General features: G+C 39.4%; 1 protein-coding gene across 2 annotated transcripts in view; it reads left to right on the top strand.

The window, feature by feature from the left end:
* LOC128698189 (protein broad-minded) overlaps positions 1-16,822 on the top strand; it is a 59,657-nt gene extending 42,835 nt beyond the window's left edge. For both annotated transcript variants that reach the window (XM_070090224.1, XM_070090225.1), the window contains 4 exons: positions 2,974-3,135; positions 11,797-11,980; positions 13,296-13,508; positions 14,741-16,822. In XM_070090224.1, the coding sequence (XP_069946325.1) occupies positions 2,974-3,135; positions 11,797-11,980; positions 13,296-13,508; positions 14,741-14,884 (703 nt within the window). In that variant the 3' untranslated portion in view covers positions 14,885-16,822. The remainder of the gene's footprint in view (positions 1-2,973; positions 3,136-11,796; positions 11,981-13,295; positions 13,509-14,740) is intronic.
* Positions 16,823-24,132: the final 7,310 nt, after the last annotated feature.

The raw sequence follows: 24,132 nt of genomic DNA, 5'->3' as shown, positions 1-24,132 counted from the left end.
AGTTTATTGTTTGTGCTTACTCACACCACACACATTTGTCATTTAATTTTGTGTGACTTTATTAACAAACATATTAACTAAAGCACAATTAACAGTGTCTTCTAAAGCAAGTGGTAGTGACAAGAGGAAATATGTGATGATTCTCAGTGTTAAGCAGAAACTTGAACTAATAAAGAAGGTTGAATCTGCCATCTCAGTGGTATGCATATGTGAGGAATATGGTGTTAAGAAACAGTGTCTGATATCTGTAGAAGCAAGGACAAACTTGCAGACTAACTTTATTCTGACTCAGAATAAAGTTTACTCTGAGTTACCACTATCGATCACGGCTGTTTACACCTCATCTCTCCGTCACAAAAAGCTAAGTAAAATTACCGTAAATTACATGCAGTCCACAGATAATCTGCACATAAGAGAAAGGTAGGGGGTGTGTGGACCAGGTGTTTACAGTGAAACATATAAGTGAACAGTATTTAGATAAGGTTAAAGAGGTCTTTGTGGCATTTATGGATTTGGAAAAGGCGTATGACAGGGTGGATAGGGGGGCAATGTGGCAGATGTTGCAAGTGTATGGTGTAGGAGGTAGGTTACTGAAAGCAGTGAAGAGTTTTTACGAGGATAGTGAGGCTCAAGTTAGAGTATGTAGGAAAGAGGGAAATTATTTCCCAGTAAAAGTAGGCCTTAGACAAGGATGTGTGATGTCACCGTGGTTGTTTAATATATTTATAGATGGGGTTGTAAGAGAAGTAAATGCGAGGGTCTTGACAAGAGGCGTGGAGTTAAAAGATAAAGAATCACACACAAAGTGGGAGTTGTCACAGCTGCTCTTTGCTGATGACACTGTGCTCTTGGGAGATTCTGAAGAGAAGTTGCAGAGATTGGTGGATGAATTTGGTAGGGTGTGCAAAAGAAGAAAATTAAAGGTGAATACAGGAAAGAGTAAGGTTATGAGGATAACAAAAAGATTAGGTGATGAAAGATTGAATATCAGATTGGAGGGAGAGAGTATGGAGGAGGTGAATGTATTCAGATATTTGGGAGTGGACGTGTCAGCGGATGGGTCTATGAAAGATGAGGTGAATCATAGAATTGATGAGGGAAAAAGAGTGAGTGGTGCACTTAGGAGTCTGTGGAGACAAAGAACTTTGTCCTTGGACGCAAAGAGGGGAATGTATGAGAGTATAGTTTTACCAACGCTCTTATATGGGTGTGAAGCATGGGTGATGAATGTTGCAGCGAGGAGAAGGCTGGAGGCAGTGGAGATGTCATGTCTGAAGGCAATGTGTGGTGTGAATATAATGCAGAGAATTCGTAGTTTGGAAGTTAGGAGGAGGTGCGGGATTACCAAAACTGTTGTCCAGAGGGCTGAGGAGGGGTTGTTGAGGTGGTTCGGACATGTGGAGAGAATGGAGCGAAACAGAATAACTTCAAAAGTGTATCAGTCTGTAGTGGAAGGAAGGCGGGGTAGGGGTCGGCCTAGGAAAGGTTGGAGGGGGGGGGTAAAGGAGGTTTTGTGTGCGAGGGGCTTGGACTTCCAGCAGGCATGCGTGAGCGTGTTTGATAGGAGTGAATGGAGACAAATGGTTTTTAATACTTGACGTGCTGTTGGAGTGTGAGCAAAGTAACATTTATGAAGGGGTTCAGGGAAACCGGCAGGCCGGACTTGAGTCCTGGAGATGGGAAGTACAGTGCCTGCACTCTGAAGGAGGGGTGTTAATGTTGCAGTTTAAAAACTGTAGTGTAAAGCACCCTTCTGGCAAGACAGTGATGGAGTGACTGATGGTGAAAGTTTTTCTTTTTCGGGCCACCTTGCCTTGGTGGGAATCGGCCAGTGTGATAATAAAAAATAATAAAAAAAAAATAAAGAGAATGAAACTTATGAAGACATTTTAGTTCAATTTGGACCATTAACTAGTCACACAGAACAGACCTGCACATTGGAGAATGAAACTTATGACATTTTGGTCTGACTTGGACCATTAACTAATCAGACAGTTTGTGACTAGTTAGTGGTCCAAGTCAGACCAAAATGTCACAAGTTTCTTTCTCCTGTGTATAAGTTATTTGTGCATTGTTCCAGTTACATATTGTGCCTTTTTATTCTTTTAGTTACACAGAATCACGAAGGGAAGGGAGCCAGTATATATATATATATATATATGAGAGAGGGTAGGGCCTCTGGCCCACTTTCCTCTAAGCCACTCCTTTAATTGCAATTCATTCAGATTCTCCCATTATTTTTAACTTTAACTCACTGTTATGGCATCCACCTTCGGTCTCTTAACACTCATTTTTTTTTTTTAACATGAATTTCTGACCATTCCCACATTCAAGCAACCCAGCACAAACCCTAAGTATATATATACTGTTCTGTACTGTATTATATATGCTAATAGAAATCATGCCATGGCAACCCATTCATAATACACACCCTCCTTATGTAACCTCAACTTTTACACAGTATCAGTAAGCAAGCATTGTTGAATGACCCATGTGGGTTTAACTCTTTTTATGAATAGAATAATAGTAATGATCTACAGTAGGTGTGACAACAACTTGGATACAGTAGACCATCATTTAAGACAGTTTTTTTGGCACATTTTTATTATAGCACTATTGAAGAATTGTGGCATATTTTTGTATAAAACTTTGTACAGTTAAGTTAACATGGTTCAATTTGCAGGAGGGGAAAAAATTTGGAGCATATTTATTTTTCTTTGTGGATTGAATTTAGATCTTTTAATGTAACCCTATTTTTCCCATAAGTTCTTCAGTGTGTCTAACACAGTTTTAACTAAAACAGCTTTTTCAGAAATGTAACTACTGTGTTAAACGATGGTCTACTGTATCTAACAGAAAGTACCAAGAGTATACGTAACTTGTGCTATTAGGTAGTTTAATAATACATAACAATTATGCTTCAAATTTGATATTTTTTGGGTGTTGCATTAATGCTAATATTGTACTCTTCAGGTATGGTAGTGAGCTTCAAATTCTGAATGCCAATGGAAATGTGCGTGAGAACCTAATTGAAGTCTTGAAGTACACACAATCAAACATTTTTCATTCATCATCTGACAAGTGTGATTGGTTCACAATGATTATATTCCTTATATATGGTGGAAATGTTGAGAGGTAGGGTAATTCTAGCACTGTATTCATATGTTTATTTTGATTCATTTAGTATAGAAGTGATCATAATCATTATTATTAGAAATGCACATATTTTATATTGCTCTGCATATTATTTATACAAGAGTTTTGGGTTATTGAATGAACTGTATATATACAGGAGGTCCTGCTTATACAGCTGGTTAGGTTCCGGACAACTACTGTAAAACAAAAAATTGCTGTAAAATAAAATATAGCCTTTTTTTCACTTTCAAATGCATATAAAAGCCTGATAACAGGTCTACACTATCTGGTAAGTGAGCATTAGAGCTAGGTCTAGAAAATACATATACAGTACACACATTACCTTAATTTTTTTTGTCCTTAGCTTAGTGAGTGGTGAATACATTTATTGTAGGAAGTCTGAATAATCTCCATGGGAAAGTGGAGCAGAATTCTTCCTCCATAAGCCATGTGTGTTGTAAGAGGTGACTAAAATGCCGGGAGCAAGGGGCTAGTAACCCCTTCTCCTGTATACATTACTAAATTTAAAAAGGGAACCATTTGTTTTTCTCTTTAGGTCACCCTGCCTTGGTGGGATACAGCCAGGTTGCTGAAAAACAAAAAGTCTGAATAAATAAAGAATGGATATAATTGAAAACTGCTGTACAGCAAAGCACTGTAAAGTGGGGCCCACCTGTACTTAATATCTTTGCATGACTAAGTTATACAGTTTAATATACTATATATACAAAGGCTTTGAGTTTTAGGGGCTTGAAGCTCCTGCAGGCTTGTTTGGGTATGTTAGATAGGGGTGAATGATGACCAGTGGTTTTTAATTGATGTGCTGAATGTGAACAAGGTAACTTTTATGAAGGGATTTAGGGAAAACGGATTAGCCAAACTTGAGTCTTGGAGGTGTACTCTGAAAGAGGGGCAGGAATGTTTCAGTTTAAGGGTGCTCTGAATGTGATGTTAGCATACTTTTAGAAAGACCATGATTGAATGAATGTTTTCTTCTTTGAGTTACCCTGCTTTCACAGGAGGCAGATGTGAAATTACAGATGAGAAATTCATAGGTTGAGAGATTTACCCACGTAGATCTGTTATTGATGCCAGTGTTGCTCACGCAGATCTGCTCTTTAAGTTCAGTGCCCTCAAACATGGTGAGTGGTAAATTTTGGCCTAGACATGAGAGAATGCATCTATGAAGCAAGTATGCACCTCTTAAATTCTTAACAACTCCCTCCATTCCTTAGACATCAAACTTACCATTCCTTAGACATTAAACTTGCTTTTCACCAAACCAGTACCCTTCCTACTAATCTAGTTTGTACCTCTCCTTCTGCTACTGATGCTTCCGGGGTCTACTCCATTACCTTCTCCTCTTATCCTCTCCAATACTTTGGAGAAAGTGGCCACTCTCTTTCCGACAGACTTAGCACAAAAGGAGTGTTAGACTTGCTGACACTAATAATACGCTTTTCTGTCATGTTTAGAGATCATGGTCATCTATTAATTGGTCCTCTGCTAAAACTGTCTACCCTTCTTCTAGCCTTCACAGTTGCCATCTTGTTAAAGCATCCCTTATACACAACTTTCCTAATATAAATCCATTCTCATTACATCAAATGCTCCAAACTTCAGAACACTCATGACTTGACCTGATTTTTTTTTATCTCTTCCTCAACTTACCTCTTCACCTTTCCTATACAGTGGAACCTCAGTTTTCATAATTAATTCATTCCAGAAAGTCTGACGAAAACCGAATTGTACGAAAACTGAAGCAATATTTCTCATAAAAAATAATGTAAATCCAATTAATCTGTTCGAGACACCCAAAAATATTAACAAAAAATACATTTTATAGAGAATAACTATAGTTTTACATACAGAAAACAATAAGAAATAAATATAAATGACTAATGAAATGGATAAATGAACATTTAACATCACTTTTACCTTTATTGAAGACTCTTGTTGGCATATGGAAGACGGTGAGGAGGGGAGAGGGAGGGGGAGGGGTTATTGTTTGGAAGGGGAATCCCCCTCCTTAACCCATAAACGGTCCTAACGTGTATATACGTTTTTACCACTACTGCCGCAAACGTATATTTACGTTTTATTTTTCATTCCTTCAGAATTGGTGCAATAGGCCTGAGTCACGTAGACATGAGAGAATAGATGTGCGCACTCAGTGTGCACATTATCAAAAAAATCTGGGATGCCTGGGTACCGCATGGTAGGACCAGTTACAATCAGCTCCATCTTGGGTCAACATCATGGCACATCCTCGTGATTCACTCATGCCTCGTCGTATTAGCGCACTATTATTCGAGGAAAGTGATATGGAAGGTCTGTTTAGTGGATTTGACACAGATGTGGCTACTAATAATCAAGGAAATAGTGAAAATATAGACGATAACCCAGATGACCCTCAGCCCATCACCTCTGGGGTGGCCAGTGTGGCCACACCAGACCCTAGGCCAAGCACTTCTGGGGTGGCCAGTGTGGCCACACCAGACCCTGGGCCAAGTACTTCTGGAGTGGCCATGTGGTCACACAAGACCCTGGGCCAAGCATCTCTGGAGTGGCGAGTGTTACACATAGGCAACTACGCAAGAGGAAACCATCATTTTCCCGGTGTTTTAGTGATAGTGAAAGTGATATAAGTGACGATGAGATTGATTTTGTGCCATTAGAGGATTCGTCTAGTGACAGTGGTCATTATTCACCAGTGAAGCGTACTTTTAGGCATCATTACCTACATTCAGGCAGTGTGCCATTTGCAGTCGGCGGCAAGGGTCGTGGCAGGTCACGATCCAAAACCCCTGCCACTGATAGTGAAAGTGATCATGAAGGTGAATATGCGGGGATGGAGGAAATAGTGGTGGGTGGCATAGTGCCTGGACCACATGGCGCGGTGGGTGGACAGACAAAGGACCACCTGGCATCCCCTCAACCATGTGCTGCCTCCACTCCTGTCCTCCCTCCTGCTCCCCCACGCCCCATGCCAGAGGTCCACCCTGCACCATGTGACCGAGAGTGGAACTGGACACAAAGTATATTCGTGCCAGAGCCTTTTGATTTTGATGCGAGTGGAAGTGGCATCCTGCCAGAATGTCCCATAATGAATGAGTCTACAGAGTTTGACTTTTTCCAGTTATACTTTGACGAGCCTATAATGAACTTGATAGTGACCCAGACGAACAATTATTACCGCTATATCATGGACAATACACCAGAGGTTGGGGAATCATCACGGCTGCGCAGATGGAAAGATACAACAGTGGATGAAATGTATTTATTCCTTGCCACTGTCATGCTTATGCCACATACCTATAAGAACAATATATGTAACTACTGGGCCACAGACTACTTTATCAGTACTCCTGTCTTCCATGACCTTCTTCCCTGCAACAGATTCATTCTGTTGCTACGAATGTTGCACTTCTCAGACAGGAATAGGCCCAACAGAAATGACCTTCTATACAAAATCCAGGAGGTGTTTATCTATATGAAGCAGAAATTCAGTGCCTAGTTTTATCCCTTCAAGAGCATGTTGACGAGTCCTTAATTCTGTTCAAGGGATGCTTGTCTTGCGTTGGATGTGATTGTATGTACCGGGAAAAACACTCAACGATACCAGGCGCATGTTGGGCATTTCTGGTGATGTTCGAAAAATGATGGAACCATACCTTGGCAAGGGCCATACATTGTAAACAGACAACTGGTATACCAGCCCTATGCTTGCTGATTTCCTACGTGTAAACAATACTGATATATGTGGAACAGTGAGAAGGAATAGAAAACATATGCCAAGGTTCAGTGGAGGCAGTATTGAAGGTGCAGCGCAAGCATTTCATGCCAATGACATCATGGCACTGACGTGGCATGACAAACGGGACGTGACATTGCTGTCAACCATCCGCAGAAACGAGATAGTACAAACAGACAAAGTGAACAGGGAGACCAATGAACGTATTGTCAAGCCACCTGCTGTTGTCAACCATACAAACAATATGCGACTCGTTGACAAGTGTGACATGATGATAGAGTTCGTTGACTGTTTGCATAGGAGTCGCAAATGGTATAGAAAACTGTTTTTTTCACCTTGTAGACATTGCAGTGCTCAATGCATTCAATATGTATGAAATAAAGACTGGAAAACGACAACATTTTGCAGAATTCTCCCTGAATATCGTAAAACAGATAGCAAAAAAGTATGGTACCACACCTGTACCTGCCCCTCATCAGCAACCTGTCACACCACAACCTGTCCCCCAACCACAACCACAGCGAGTGGGGGAAGTGCCAGACCGAATCATCCCTAACTGTCACTACTTGGTACCAATACCACCTACCCCAAAGAAGAAGCATTCCCAGAAAAAGTGTGTTGTGTGTGCTACCACCACAAAATGACCCTAACAGCGGAAGGACACACGATACATTTGTAACCAGTGTGGGGTGGCACTCTGTATGAATCCATGCTTCATGGAGTATCATACAATCATGGAGTTCTAGAAACATAAGTTGGACATGTAAATACTTGTATATAGTTCTAGATAATAATGTGTGATTCAGCCAGGTGTGCAAAATCACCTGTCAGTGTGTACATGTGCCTGTGACAATATGATATTAATTTTGTATATATTATTGGTGTATAAGCAACAATTAACATTGAAATCAAAAGAATTACTGTAAAACATAAGAATCATATCATGAAAATCAAGAAAGGTAAAAAAAAATATGGAAAAAGACGGTAAATATGCAGAGTTTCTGCATGCAGCAGCGCTCCATGTTGCCGTCAGGTGATCGCCAAGTGCCAACTTCGCGGCCTCATGTCTTGGTAAGTACTGACCCTAAAATTTTTTTTTTATCCTATAACACTTAGAAAAATGTGCTCTTTTTTTATATATAAAAAAAAAAAAATTTATCTTTCAAAATATTTCGGGGCACTGGGGTAGTGAACGTATATATATACGTTTGGACCGTTTACGGGTTAAGGACTTCAGGTATCAAGGCCCAATCTGGGGTTACTTCTCTTCTTTGTCTTTTACTGGCACTAGGACCATCTTGAGAGTTACTGGACCCCTGTCACACAAATATCTGTCCAGAGAGGTCTGTTTCTGGCATCTTTTTAAGATTTGCTAAAAATGGGACAAGGCATTGTCATTGAGCATGTTGCAGACACAGCTTGTAACAGCTTTGTTAGGGTGATATTTCTCCAGAAAACTTTGCAACTCATTCCACTTTGCACACATGTCCTTAATCACTGAAGAAGGCACATTGTCCCCTCTTTCTTCCTCCTCCTCTGAAGCAACTTCCTCAGCTGCTGTCTGTTGCTGTTCCAGTTGAAGGTCTTGCAGCTCTTCAGTAGTCAGCTCTTCCCTGTGGTTGTCCACCAACTCTTTCACATCCTGGCCACTCACATCGAACCCCCATGGACTTCCCCAAAGACACAATAGATTCCACAATAGGCATAAGGTTGTCACACGTACGTCACTTTTGTACTTTGTTACGAGGTCTTTCTTGAATTCCATCATGTTTTTCTCCTTCTTTATCAAAGGGCTGGCACTCCGAACTTTCTTTGGCCCCATGGTGGCTTATTTAGCAGTCACATTCGATAAATAAGCTCAAAAATCAATGGATTATTATGAAATGTTATCCGAATGCATGGGGTAATTACCTGGAGTTTACCTGGAGAGAGTTCCGGGGGTCAACGCCCCCGCGGCCCGGTCTGTGACCAGGCCTCCTGGTGGATCAGAGCCTGATCTACCAGGCTGTTATTGCTGGCTGCACGCAAACCAACGTACGAGCCACAGCCCGGCTGGTCAGGTACCGACTTTAGGTGCTTGTCCAGTGCCAGCTTGAAGACTGCCAGGGGTCTGTTGGTAATCCCCCTTATGTATGCTGGGAGGCAGTTGAACAGTCTTGGGCCCCTGACACTTATTGTATGGTCTCTTAACGTGCTAGTGACACCCCTGCTTTTCATTGGGGGGATGTTGCATCGTCTGCCAAGTCTTTTGCTTTCGTAGTGAGTGATTTTCGTGTGCAGGTTCAGTACTAGTCCCTCTAGGATTTTCCAGGTGTATATAATCATGTATCTCTCCCGCCTGCATTCCAGGGAATACAAGTTCAGGAGTCTCAAGTGCTCCCAGTAATTTAGGTGTTTTATCTCCGTTATGCGCGCCGTGAAGGTTCTCTGTACATTTTCTAGGTCAGCAATTTCACCTGCCTTGAAAGGTGCTGTTAGTGTGCAGCAATATTCCAGCCTAGATAAAACAAGTGACCTGAAGAGTGTCATCATGGGCTTGGCATCCCTAGTTTTGAAGGTTCTCATTATCCATCCTGTCATTTTTCTAGCAGATGTGATTGATACAATGTTATGGTCCTTGAAGGTGAGATCCTCCAACATGATCACTCCCAGGTCTTTGACATTGGTGTTTCGCTCTATTTTTTGGCCAGAATTTGTTTTGTACTCTGATGAAGATTTAATTTCCTCGTGTTTACCATATCTGAGTAATTGAAATTTCTCATCATTGAACTTCATATTGTTTTCTGCTGCCCACTGAAAGATTTGGTTGATGTCCGCCTGGAGCCTTGCAGTGTCTGCAATGGAAGACACTGTCATGCAGATTCGGGTGTCATCTGCAAAGGAAGACATGGTGCTGTGGCTGACATCCTTGTCTATGTCAGATATGAGGATGAGGAACAAGATGGGAGCGAGTACTGTGCCTTTTGGAACAGAGCTTTTTACCGTAGCTGCCTCGGACTTTACTCTACTGACTACTACTCTCTGTGTTCTCTTAGTGAGGAAATTATAGATCCATCGACCGACTTTTCCTGTTATTCCTTTAGCAAGCATTTTGTGCACTATTACGCCATGGTCACACTTGTCGAAGGCTTTTGCAAAGTCTGTATATATTACATCTGCATTCTGTTTGTCTTCTATTGCATCTAGGACCTTGTCGTAGTGATCCAATAGTTGAGACAGACAGGAGCGACCTGTTCTAAACCCATGTTGCCCTGGGTTGTGTAATTTATGAGTTTCTAGATGGGTGGTGATCTTGCTTCTTAGGACCCTTTCAAAGATTTTTATGATATGGGATGTTAGTGCTATCGGTCTGTAGTTCTTTGCTATTGCTTTACTGCCCCCTTTGTGGAGTGGGGCTATGTCTGTTGTTTTTAGTATCTGTGGGACGACCCCAGTGTCCATGCTCCCTCTCCATAGGATGGTAAAACCTCGTGATAGGGGCTTCTTGCAGTTCTTGATGAACACGGAGTTCCATGAGTCTGGCCCTGGGGCAGAGTGCATGGGCATGTCATTTATCGCCTGTTCGAAGTCATTTGGCGTCAGGATAACATCGGATAGGCTTGTGTTAACCAAATTCTGTGGCTCTCTCATAAAAAATTAATTTTGATCTTCGACTCTCAGTCTGGTTAGTGGCTTGCTAAAAACTGAGTCATATTGGGACTTGAGTAGCTCACTCATTTCCTTGCTGTCATCTGTGTAGGACCCATCTTGTTTAAGTAGGGGCCCAATACTGGACGTTGTTCTCGACTTTGATTTGGCATAGGAGAAGAAATACTTTGGGTTTCTTTCGATTTCATTTATGGCTTTTAGTTCTTCCCGCGATTCCTGACTCCTATAAGATTCCTTTAGCTTAAGTTCGATGCTTGCAATTTCTCTGACCATTGTCTCCCTATGCATTTCAGGTATATTGACCTCTTTTAGCCGCTCTGTTATTCTTTTCCGTCGCCTGTAAAGGGAGCGCCTGTCTCTTTCTATTTTACATCTACTCCTCCTTTTTCTTAGAGGAATAAGCCTTGTGCATACATCGAGTGCCACCAAGTTAATCTGTTCTAGGCATAAGTTGGGGTAATGCTCGCTCAACAAGAAACAAAGCCAGACTGAGTCAGAATGCATGGGATGCTTTGTATGGGCGCGCTTAGGCGGACACATTTGGTATGATGGACCATTGTCAGCTCTATGAAAACCAAGCGGATGTACGAAAACTGGGACAAAATTTCGACAAAAAAAAATGAATCCTATGAAAGAAAAAAAAACGAATCCTATGAAAGCCGAGGTTCCATTGTATTTTCTTTGCCTTTCCTTTCTTCTGCCTAGATGGGTTGTCCTATGAGTTTTTACCCTGGGTTTTTGTCCTACCCTCACATTAGCTACCAAGCTATACTGATGTAAATTTTATTCTAGTTCTAGATACAGGCAGTATCGAGAACTAGATTACCTATAATGCATTTTCATAATTACTGGCTTTCTTCTGAGACTTTTATTGTATCAAATTATTTCTGTATTATAATAAGATAAAACTCAAAATGTAATAATTTTAAATGTATAGCTACTTTATTTGTTTGGCTCTTAAGAATTAAATAATTTAAATTTTTAATTTTAATTTAAGATTGGAGTGAAGTGGTTTTCATGACTTGATGAGTTGTTGGAGTGTGAACAAGGTAACATTTATGAAGGGATTGAGGGAAAACTGGTTAGCTGGACTTGATTCCTAGAGGTGGGAAGTAATGCCTGCTAATCATTGTATGATGGTGATTTTTTTTTTTTTGTTGGGGGAAGGGGGGATGAGGAGGTCATCCTATTTTTGTGGGATATGGCTGGTGTGTTAAAAGAAAAATTGTATGGTACAGTATTTAATTTTTTTTTTCCAGATGCCGCTGTGCTTTAGCAAATTTGAGTGGGCTGCTTGTTGGGGGTGTTTTATGGCCCTCATTTGCAGACTCTCTGACAAACTCGCATGAAATAATGCCTGGACAGATGACCTTGGCAGGAATCATCCATAATGTCCAACTTGTTTTGAGTATAGAAATTCCAACTCTCTACTTGGCTTTGCAGGTAAAAATTATATGCTACTTATAGCTATTTGAATATTTTTTCATCCTTTCCCTGTAAATGCCCCCTTTCTCCCTTCCTGCAAAATTAGGAAATAGGTTAAAAATGCTATTGCAAAGATACATGTAGTGACGATTGATTGTTTGGTAAAATGCATTAATTTAAAGTAGAAGTGGCTAATTTTATAAATGTTAAGATGTTAACCACTTAACTGTCAGTCACCTATATATACAACAGTATGGCAGTGGGATCAATGTCAGTTCTGTAGATTTGCACATAATTCATAGTGCCCTCAAATTTGCTGTGAGTGGCAGAGTTTGGTAAAGACTTATGAGAATGGGTCTGTGCAGTAGGTGTACACAATATAACAAAAATCCTGACACAGTGCATAATGGGAATGGCTGCCCTTGAGCCTGCTTTTGAGTTAAAATAGTGACTTAGGGGCATTTTTTTTTTTTAGGGTGATTTTCATGTTTTTATTGGCTGTTTCTTGGTGTTAATAGATAGACCAACAGACATAATAGTGAAATGGAAAAGATGTTGGTTAGTTTAAGACTATAGGTGGCCTGTAATAGACATTAAATTGGCAAGAAATGGTTGATTTTGGGCAATTTTCCTGGTCAGGGTAGGGGGGTCTCCAACTCCTCAGTCTGTTTTAGGAGTCTTTACTACGTCTGCCTCAATTTGGACGATTTAAACCATGACCAAGCATTCATGGTAATAATTTATTAACTGAGCAATAGGGATTTTTTATTTTTTTGTGAGTGATGTATTCATAATGGAGGGCAAGTGTTATATAGGAGACTCGAGAACATGGTTAGTGAACAGAGAGAAAGTTGTTAGTGACTAAGAATTTGTTGAAAATACAGTAGTGTAAAATTGGCCAAATTGCCAACTTATGGGTGCTTAATAGGGTAGTTCTGATATTGAATAGGCAGTATTTTTGTGATCAGTGGATAGTATTGAAGGCATATTAACAAAATAGCCAGGAATTAGGTTGGTTCAAGGACAGGAATTGGTCTAAACTAAGTGATGGTGGTGGTGGTAGTAGTAGTAATACCACCACCACCACTACTATTCCATTCTTCCCCCTTCCTCCTCCCATCCTGTCTTCTGGCCTTCTCTATTTTTTTCTATTGTTCACTTGTGACTTGACAGTGATCCAAGATGGACTGAAATGTCATCATAATGTTCCTTTCCTAAGTGTGGGTTATTTATCAATTGTTCCAGTCATTATAATGCAACTTTTTACTCTCCATTGTTTTGTTTGACTCCATATCATTGTCTATTTTTAATCCTGTTAAATTTATGTTGACAGGCCAGCGAGACATGTTTGTGGAATGTTGTCGGGGAGTGGGTCCGATGTATATTTCTTGGTGTGCTGCCCTGGGTGGAGGTGTGTCACTATTTGATCCTGGTGCTGCTTCAAGGACCTGACTATGCTGTGTATTTTGTTGTTGCTCTTCTCAGACATATGAAGGGTGTTATCATCAAGTATGCAGGGTCTTACAAATCTCTTGTTGCTTTGCAGGTAAGATGGAAAGTCATTGTGCAATAAAAATTGTATATTTTAGTATTGATTAAATTGAAAAATGTGCTCCTCTAAACAGAAAAAATATATATACCAGTAAGTATTAAAATGTTGTAAATTTTTATAAAATTTTTAAAGTACATACTCTGTACAGTGGAACCTCGGTTTTCATCTTTAATTCGTTCCAGAGAGTCTGACGAAAATTGAATTCAACAAAAACCGAAGCAATATTTCTCATAAAAAATAATGTAAATCCAATTAATCTGTTCCAGACACCCAAAAATATTAACAAAAAATACATTTTATAGAGAATAACTATAGTTTTACATACAGAAAACAATGAGAAATAAATATAAAGCACTAATGAAATGGATAAATGAACATTTAAATCACTTTTACCTTTATTGAAAACTCTTGTTGGAGTATGGAAGACAGTGAGGAGGGGAGAGGGAGGAGAGATTATCTCTACCACCATCACTACCACCCTCTACCACTCTCTACCACCATCACTACCACTCTCTACCACCATCATTACCACTTTCTACCACCATCACTACCACCCTTTACCACCATCACTACCACCCTCTACTACCATCACTACCACCCTCTACCAATATCACTACCACCATCACTACCATGCTCTACCACCATCACTACCATGTTCTACCACCATCACTACCACCTTCTACCACCATCACAACCACTACCACCATCACTACCGCCCTCTACCACCATTGAATTCTGTCGTGTTTCTCGCCTTCTTTATCGAAGGGCTAGCACTCGGAACTTTCTTTGACCCCAAGGTGACTTATTTAGCAGTCGCACTCAGTAAACAAGCACAAACAGCAATGGATTATTACGAAGTGTTTCGTATGAATGCATAGGGTAATGTTCACTTGACGAGAAACAAAGCCAGACTGACTCAGAATGCTTGTGTGGGATGCTTTGTGAGGGTGCGGGCAGACGGACATGTTTGGTATGGTGGACAAAAACCGAGGTGTTGAACGAAAACTGGGACAATATTTTGATGAAAATAGTCATCGAAAACCAAATTTGATGAAAACCAGGGCAAACGAAAACCGAGGTTCCACTGTACTAATCTATTATAAATTAAGAATAATATTTAGTATCAAATCTATGTTTATCTTAGCAGAATATTTAACAGTAAGACAAAAAATTAAATGCAAATGAAAAGTATATACGATTTATACTGAATAATAATTATTTTACAGACTGGTGTTATTTATGGATGGAGTGCTGGTGACCACCTGAATTTCATGGAGGCCCTATCCCGTCGTCATCGTCGCACAATACTGCCTGCACTTGTCAACTCCTTGTGTAATCTACGCCGCCAATGCACTCCACATCAGTTATAACAAACATTAAAGCAGGTGCAGTACTTATACAATGACTAATAAACAATATTCCTAGCTAAAGTAGCGGTCTGCTTAAAGCTACTGCAGAATAAAAAATCACAATATTGCACCACAGTATTGGAACAAATCATAAAATCTCATATTCGAAATGCCATCATGTTTTCATTCTTAGTTTGGAGCTTTTAGTGATCCCTCATATTCAGAATGCTCATAAGCATTTTCAGTATAATAATGACCTCTGTATTAAAGTGAAAAAGCCTGCTATGCAGGCAAAAAATATTCCTAAGTAGAGACACCCCAGTGTTGCCCATATGTCTTATTCATCAACTTTTCAGTATTGTATACCATTATTGTAATGAAGTGCCTCTCACACAGACATGATCAGAACCTGTGGTTCACAAGATGATGAACAATTTGTATGTCATGTTATCTTTGTTATCCTCATATTTAAGCTCTGCAGACGATATGAAAACACTGTTGACTTTTATTGACTGTTGTGCAGGAAATGGCTAATTTAGCCCTTATCTGTTAATTAGCCCCTCCTGAACCATCTTATGGCTGAAAATATATGGCAGGTAAGGAAAGACTTCAGCCTAGTACCTGGTATGTGTGAGTGCAGATGGGAGGTAAACTGTTATATTCATAGGAAAGCATCAGACCTGTAAGGTTCATACATAATCTTGGAAATGGGGATAATTAGGTTTAATCCATGGAAGGTTTGCTCCAAGTCTCAGAATCAAGAGCCTTTCACTAGCATAAAGACACTTCCTTACAAAGGATGAGTAAAAGGAGTGTTGTCATGGGAAGACTGTAAAACCTTGACACCTAAAAAAAAAAAATATCATCCACATGTAATTTACTTTATTGTAGACAATGGAATAAATAACCAAATATTGTCAATGAAATAAGCATTTTTTTTATAGCTTTAAAACCAGGTCAGACAAATACCTGTGAGAATGGGTGAATGCCAGTAGGCCTACTGTAGGTATTTTTGTGTGTGTGTGTGTGAGGGGTGGAGGGGTCAAAGTGGTTCCACAAAGTAATTTGTCAAGAGGTAACATATTAGGGCAAAAGTATGATAAGAAACATAGGTAAAGGCATAGTTATTTTTGAGTGCCTCTGGTCATCTCAGTATTAATTACAATACTTAACATGTGAAGTAAAACTACCATACAGTGGAACCTCGACTTACGAGTTTAATCCATTCCTTGACCTAGCTCGTAACTCAGTTTGCTTGTATATTAAATCAATTTTCCTTATTTAAATTAATTGAAATGCCATTAATCCATTCCAGCGGAATTCCTGCTCTCGGGAGGCAGAACAAAATACTTCAGTTTGATGCTAATATCAACTCGACAGTTTATTGATCTGTCATAGTTCATCTAATATGACATAATAAACAATATAATTAGCATAGAAACATGATAAATACTCTAGAATGAATAAAGTACACCTACCATCCGACTTACGACCGAGCTTGGTTCCAACCAACCGGTCGTAAGTCGAAATGGACGTAAGTTGAACCTTTGAAAATTGCTGACATATTGGGTAGGGCATAATGTCAAAACTTTCCTATATAAACTACCTACATAATACTGTAATGTAATGTACAATCATTATTTCATTCTTTTTACCATAATTTACTTCTATTGTTGTATTTTAATTATTTATGTACTGTATATAATGTATACATGGTAGTGATATGTATTGTAAATTTTACATCGCATACAGTATCATATGTTACTATTATCTTTATGTATTGTCGACACAGTGGAATGGGAGAATACCACTGGTAGTGTCATCCTGCCAGAATGTTGTGTAACCTATACCCTAAGTAAAGAGAAACAACTCTGCAACATGTGTAATACTTATCCGGCTGGCTGGCTGGGTTGCCGGGTCGCCGGGTCTGTGGTTGGCCGGGTCTGTGGTTGGCGGGGTGGGTGGCTGGCTGGATGGGTGGGTGGGTGGGTGGCTGGATGGGTGGGTGGGTGGGTGGGTGGGTGGGTGGCTGGGTGGGTGGCTGGATGATGGGTGGGTGGGTAGTTGGCTGACTGGCTGACCGAATGTGGCTGTCTCTTTGTATATATATATATATATATATCTATATCTATATATATCTATCTATATATATATATATATATATATATATATATCTATATATATATCTATATCTATATCTATCTATCTATCTATCTCTCTCTCTCTCTCTCTCTCTCTCTCTCTCTCTCTCTCTCTCTCTCTCTCTCTCTCTCTCTCTCTCTCTCTCTCTCTCTCTCTCTCTCTCTCTCTCTCTCTCACTGGTACACGTAAGTCAAATTCAAATTCAAATTCAAATTCAAAGTTATCATACATATTATAAATTACCTAGGATAACCCAAAAACTCCAGACAAAGTGCTATACAGTGGATCTGTGCTCCAGTGCCCTAAATTAATATTAATAATAATAATAATCATTATTATTACAATAATACATATGTACTAATATTAATATTATTATTATTAAGCTATAATATAATAATTGTGTCCACTCATTACTTACCTTAAAATATCTGTAGTTTTAATGTAGAGTGAGAGGTGAGTAAACAAGATTAAATGAATAAATGAGAGAGAGAATGAGAATGTAGAATGTTCACGAGTTATGTAAACAAACGTTGTTGTTGTTGTTACCAGCCCGGACACGAATGATTCCTGTTCACTGTCAAGCCGACCAGAAAAACATCTCATATTTGTTAATTTATATGTTATGTAGCATGTTTACTATATAATTTTGAAAAAAAAAAATCATAGATGGATTAAGCAAAATGTCTATATTAACGTTTTATATACATTTAATGCGCCTCAGTGATTATTATTGTTATTATCATTATTAATATGGCGTCTTCAAGACCAAGTACACTCTTAATGAGTGGCTCTGAGACAGACAAGCAGACAAAGACAGACACACAGGTAGACAGAAAGACAGACACACAGGTAGACAGACAGAAAGACACACACATGTAGACAAAGACAGACACAGGTAGACAGAAAGACACACAGGTAGACAGAAAGACAGACACAGGTAGACAGAAAGACACACAGGTAGACAGAAAGACAGACACAGGTAGACAGACACACAGGTAGACAGAAAGACAGACACACAGGTAGACATAAAGACACACAGGTAGACAGAAAGACAGACACACTAGTAGACAGACAGATAAACAGACACACAGAGATACAGACATATACAGGCAGACAGATACAGACAGGTTTATGTGCAACAGTGAAAACAAGTAAGAGAGTTCGAGAGTAAGAGCCTTTCTTGCCACAATCTCCAGTGCAAGTTTCAGACCTCATCTTAGGGGCCATGGTGAAATTTACTCTCCAGTTAGTACAGTTAATACAGTATGATGCTGCTGATAAGGCAGGGTTACTCAAACTGATGCTGCCTGCATGACACATTGCCGCCGCGAGTACTGTCAAATATTGTACAGCTGTGTGCATCAGCCGGCCCAGCCCAGCAGGTCGTAAGTCGGATGGTAGGTGTATGTCATTATGTGACTAGTGGTGGCAGCGAAGGTGGCCATTGCCACTTCTGCTCTGACTATATATCTTCCCATGCTCTTATTATAAGAGAAAACAGAGTGTTTGTGAGGGTAACTGCACTATATCACTAGTTTCATAAGGAAAACACTGAAACAGTGTACAGTGGACCCTCGACTAACGCTATTAATCCGTTCCTGAGAGCTCATCGTTAGTCAGAATAATCGTTAGTCAAGTTAATTTTCCCCATAAGAAATAATGGAAATCAAATTAATCCGTGCAAGACACCCAAAAGTATTGAAAAAAAAAATTTTAACACATGAAATATTAATTTTAATACACACAAACTGAAGAAGACATGCACAGTTACATGACACTTACCTTTATTGAAGATCTGGTGATGATTGATGGGATGGGAAGAGGGGAGTGTGTTGATGGTCTTAGTGTTTAGAAGGGGAATCCCCTTCCATTAGGACTTGAGGTGGCAAGTCCTTTTTTGGGGTTACTTCCCTTCTTCTTTTAATGCCACTAGGACCAGCTTGAGAGTCACTGGACCTCTGTCGCACAACATATCTGCCCATAGAGGCCTGTACCTCCCATTCCTTTATGACATTCCTAAAATGTTTCACAACATTGTCAGTGTCACCATTAAACACTTGTTCAGGTTTCAGTCCTTCACTGTCTATGTACTCCTTGAATTCCTGCACATATTTTTCAGCTGCTTTTTGGTCCAAACTGGCAGCCTCACCATGCCTTATCACACTATGTATGCCACTACGATTCTTAAATCTCTCAAACCAACCTTTGCTGGCCTTAAATTCACTCACATCACCACTAGTTGCTGGCATTTTTCTAATTAAATCGTCATGCAACTTCCTAGCCTTTTCACATATGATCGCTTGAGAGATGCTATCTCCTGCTATCTGTTTTTCGTTTATCCATACCAATAACAGTCTCTCAACATCTTCTATCACTTGCGATCTCAGTTTCGAAAACATAGTTGCACCTTTGGCAAGAACAGCTTCCTTGATTGCCGTTTTCTTGGCCACAATAGTAGCGATGGTTGATTGGGGTTTTGTGTACAGCCTGGCCAGCTCGGAGACATGCACTCCACTTTCATACTTAGCAATGATCTCTTTCTTCATATCCATAGCAATTCTCGCCCTTTTTGCTGTAGGGTTGGCACTAGAAGCTTTCTTGGGGCCCATGGTGACTTATTTTGCAAGTGCAATCACTAAAAAGGCTGTGATAATATGAAATGTTCCGATTGTATGCTTGGAAGTGACCGCTGTGGCTGGCTGGCTTGTAAACACTGGCCAAAAGTGGACGCGTCTCAGACGGAACGAATAGTGTTGGTCGAATTTTTTAGTGCTAATCGAGGCAAAATTTTTGTGATAAAATGTATCGCTAGTCAGATTTATCGTTAATCGATGCCATCGCTGGTCGAGGGTCCACTGTATATATAAATAAGAAATATTGTATAAAACATAACAGAGAATATAAAGAAATAAACTGGTTTTATAAAGTGTACATATGCTGGTGGAGGTGAAGAGTGGAAGATGGGCTACTTGCTACTACGCTCATACTGTTTCCCAAACAATCCGCACACCACCTCGCTCATGTTTATCTATGATTTCGTGCTGTAATTTAATGGACGTCATCCTCTTTTTCTTCTCAGCACTGTCCTTTGCACTTACTTTCTTAGGACCCATGGCTAGAAAAAAGAAATTTGGCAAAATAACTTAAGAAAATACAAGCAAAGCACGAGAGAAATGCTTCCACAGCAAGGTAAACAGTGCTCTGTGCCAACTTGTACTAGTTGCGGTGTTCTGAAGCTCTTCATTATTATTATTATTTTTATTATTATTCTTTCTTTCAACACACCAGCCGTATCCCACCGAGGTGGGGTGGCCCAAAAGGAAAAACAAAAGTTTCTCCTTTCATATTTAGTAATATATACAGGAGAAGGGGTTACTAGCCCCTTGCTCCTGGCATTTTAGTCGCCTCTTACAACACGCATAGCTTACGGAGGAAGAATTCTGTTCCACTTCCCCATGGAGATAAGAGGAAATAAACAAGAACAAGAGCTAGTAAGAAAATAGAAGAAAACCCAGAGGGGTGTGTATACATATGCTTGTACATGTATGTGTAGTGTGACCTAAGTGTAAGCAGAAGTAGCAAGACGTACCTGAAACCTTGCATGTTTATGAGACAGAAAAAACACCAGCAATCCTACCATCGTGTAAAACAATTACAGGCTTACGTTTTACACTCACTTGGCAGGACGGTAGTACCTCCCTGGGCGGTTGCTGTCTACCAACCTACTACCTAGGTTTTATTATTATTATTATTATTATTATTATTATTATTATTATTATTATTATTATTATTATTATTACTATTAATTTAGAGAACCGGAACACAGATTCAATTCCCTAGATAAAGAGCCCCTCACCAGCATCAAGGAACCTTGATGCTGGTGAGGGGCTTTTGATCTTGGGAATTGAATCAAGGAACCTTGATGCTGGTGAGGGGCTTTTGATCTTGGGAATTGAATCTATGCTGCAGTTCCCTAAATTAATAATAATAATAATAATTATAATACTGAGGAGCTTCAGAACACTGCCACTAGTACTAGTTGGCGCAGTGCACTGTTTACCTCGCCGTTGAAGCATTTCCCTCGTGTTTGTATTTTCTAGTTATTTTCTAACCATGGGTCCTAGGAAAGTAGGTGCAAAGAACAGTGCTGAGAAGAAAAAGAGGGAGATGTTCATGGAATTAAAGCATGAAATCATGGATAAACAAGTGAGGTGTATGGGTTGTGGGTTGAGGGGGGAAGTAGGGTAAGCTCTCTCATAACTTGGATGTTTGCTCGTAACTCAGAGCAAAAAATCGACCAAGCGATGGCTCTTACCTTGAAAAATTTGTATATCGGGACACTCGTAAGTCGAAGTTCCACTGTATGTCAGTTAATGAGAGAATTCTTTACAAACATTTTTTACAGTAGTTTTACTCTTTTAACAGATTCTCCCTAAAAAAACACATGTAGTGTATAATGTGCTGGATTGTATAAGACAAAGGATGTGGGAATGAAACTTGAGTCAACACACAGTACAATAATTTTTTAAAATCTCATACAGTACATATAAGTTTGAGCAAATTTATCCCGGTACACAATAAATTTTCTTGAGCAAATAATAACACCATATACATTTCTAGGTCAAAAACCTCACTAATGAGAGAAATAATAAGTGATACAATATAAGCAATCAGTAATTAAAAATCTAGCCATTACAATAAATAAATTCTGCCTTTTCTGGAATGATTATGAAGTTCATTAAAAAAATAATGATGGTTAACTATTTAAAGCCACCAAAAGTTCAATAGAAAAAAAAAAGATATATAGCACAATTTGTTCCATTACAATTTTAGCTAATTTTTTCAAATATAAATGTGTGTACGTATCTGTATATACATATGGGTTTGTATGTGAAATTGGCATGAGCTTCGGATTTTGCAGGCATACACTTCAATCAGATTACCTAGATGAAGAAATTCAAGCACACTATTGATACCTTACCATGATTAACAAAATGTGAATCACTAATTGAAAATTATGGGTAACTTCAATTTTAAAATAGAAACTGGGGGAAAGCTCTGTAGGAAAGTTTGATATGAGTGATGAGTCTGAAGAATACACAACTAAATTTTTTCACTATTATTGCCTTTACCCTTCAGAAGGGTTGCCTTGATGTTGATGGAGAATTCTTGATCCAAGGATCTGCAGCTACACTACCTCTTATTTCCCAACTCTAGCAAGCACTTCCCATTTCCCCAGCACTGTATGACATCCCTGTGGTGTAGCTCTTTCTTGTGAGTATGATTAATTTGTTGTAGAAAAGTTTTGACCCTGGAACACTGTTCGCCCCATATATACATGGGGCATGAAAAACATAGGTTCGTATAGGCAAGGTATATGTGAGGGTCAGGTAAGCTGAATCCTTAGTGAGGTTACCTGATTGCTTTGTCCTTAGGTGAATGGGATGATGAGCACTATATTCTATCCCAAACTGTTTCTTAGTCATAGCAAAATTTGCTGAAAAGACTCTCCCATTCTTCCATTGGCTTTTCTTTTGCACTCCATCACTTGTTTTATCTCACCCTTTCACTCTATATCCTCAGCCGCCTTCTGTATATATATATGTATTTTTTTTTTTGCATTGCAACAAACCTTTCATATGCTAACTTCTCCTTAATACCCCCTTTCTGTAATCATTCTATCACTTCTTCGAAACCATACCCACCGTCATATAATTACAAATCAGTGCTAAACATATTAGCACTGATTTCTTAAATCTACCCCATGCCATTTTGACCTTATTTTCTGTATTCCACATTTTTGCTAAGGGTTACTTTCATTTCCCACTGTCTCCCTAAGTTTGTTTTTGCTTGTCTTTTACTGTAGCTACCAAATCAGATTGTCCTCTATAAAAAATGCACATCAAGAAGCCTACCTATAAACTTGTTATCCACAATTATACAGTCTAGTAAATTGCTGTCGTAGCACATTACATTATGTCTCATAGACTTATCCTATTAAGAGGACCCCATTTTCATTTTCCCTGGCACTCTAAACTTTACCAACTGTGTTTTGTACAACACTCTCTCCTATTTTAGCATTAAGTCACTCACAATTATTCTCTACCTGATGTAAAACCCTCTAAACATTTACTCAGACCATCCCAAAATCTCTTCCCTGTATCCTCACCCCATGTGCATAAACACTTGTTATAACCCACCTATGGAATTCCACTTTTTCAGTTTAATAGACTTAATTCTCGAAATTTAAACATTTATACTCCCTCCTTCTTTTCCATAGCTAACCATTTAATATCACTGTTACTCCCACTCCTTTTAGCTTTGCTTCAGTACCCTTTCCTTCATAGCATTAATAATCAGTTCTTTATCATTTGTACTACAACCACACACATTCAGACACCCCAACTGTAAAATTTTCTTCCAAGTCTTTTTATTAACTGATACAGAATAGGGCTACTAGCCTTCTGCTTCTAACTTTTTAATCACCTATGCTATGCATTGTTTACAGGGAAAAGCTAACCCACTTCTCCATGAAAAGGAAAAAAAAACATACAAGGACAAGAACTATTATGAAATTCAGTAAAAAACTTTACTTAGTTAGCTGTGTGTGTCTACTCACCTAATTGTGGTTGCAGCAGTCAGATCATAGCTCCTGGCCCCACCTCTTCACTGGTCACTGCTAGGTCCACACTCTCCTTGCTCCATGAGTTTTATCATACCTCTTCTTAAAGCTATGTATGGATCCTGCCTCCAAGTACATCTCTCTCCAGATTGTTCCACTTCCTGACAACTCTATGACTGAAGAAATACTTCCTAACATCCCTGTGACTCACCTGAGTTTTCAGCTTAAAATTGTGACCCCTTGTTGCTGTGTCCCATCTCTGAAACATCCTGTCCATATCTACCTTGTCAATTCCTCTCAGTATTTTATATATCGTTATCCTGTCCCCTCATCCCTCCCGTCCCCTGGTGTTGTCTGTTTGATTTCCCTTAACCTTTCCAAGTAGGACCTGTGCGTGCATGTGCTCACTTAATTGTGGTTGCATGGGTCAAGTCATAGCTCCTGGCCCCACCTCTTCACTGGCTGCTACTGGGTCACTCTCCCTGCACCATGAGCTTTATCATAC

The sequence above is a fragment of the Cherax quadricarinatus genome, chromosome 31 (assembly GCF_038502225.1).
Source record: "Cherax quadricarinatus isolate ZL_2023a chromosome 31, ASM3850222v1, whole genome shotgun sequence".
In the NCBI taxonomy this organism is placed as follows: Eukaryota; Metazoa; Arthropoda; class Malacostraca; order Decapoda; family Parastacidae; genus Cherax; species Cherax quadricarinatus.
The sequence above is the reverse complement of the archived record's forward strand: the minus strand, read 5'-3'. Positions and strand labels throughout refer to the sequence as shown.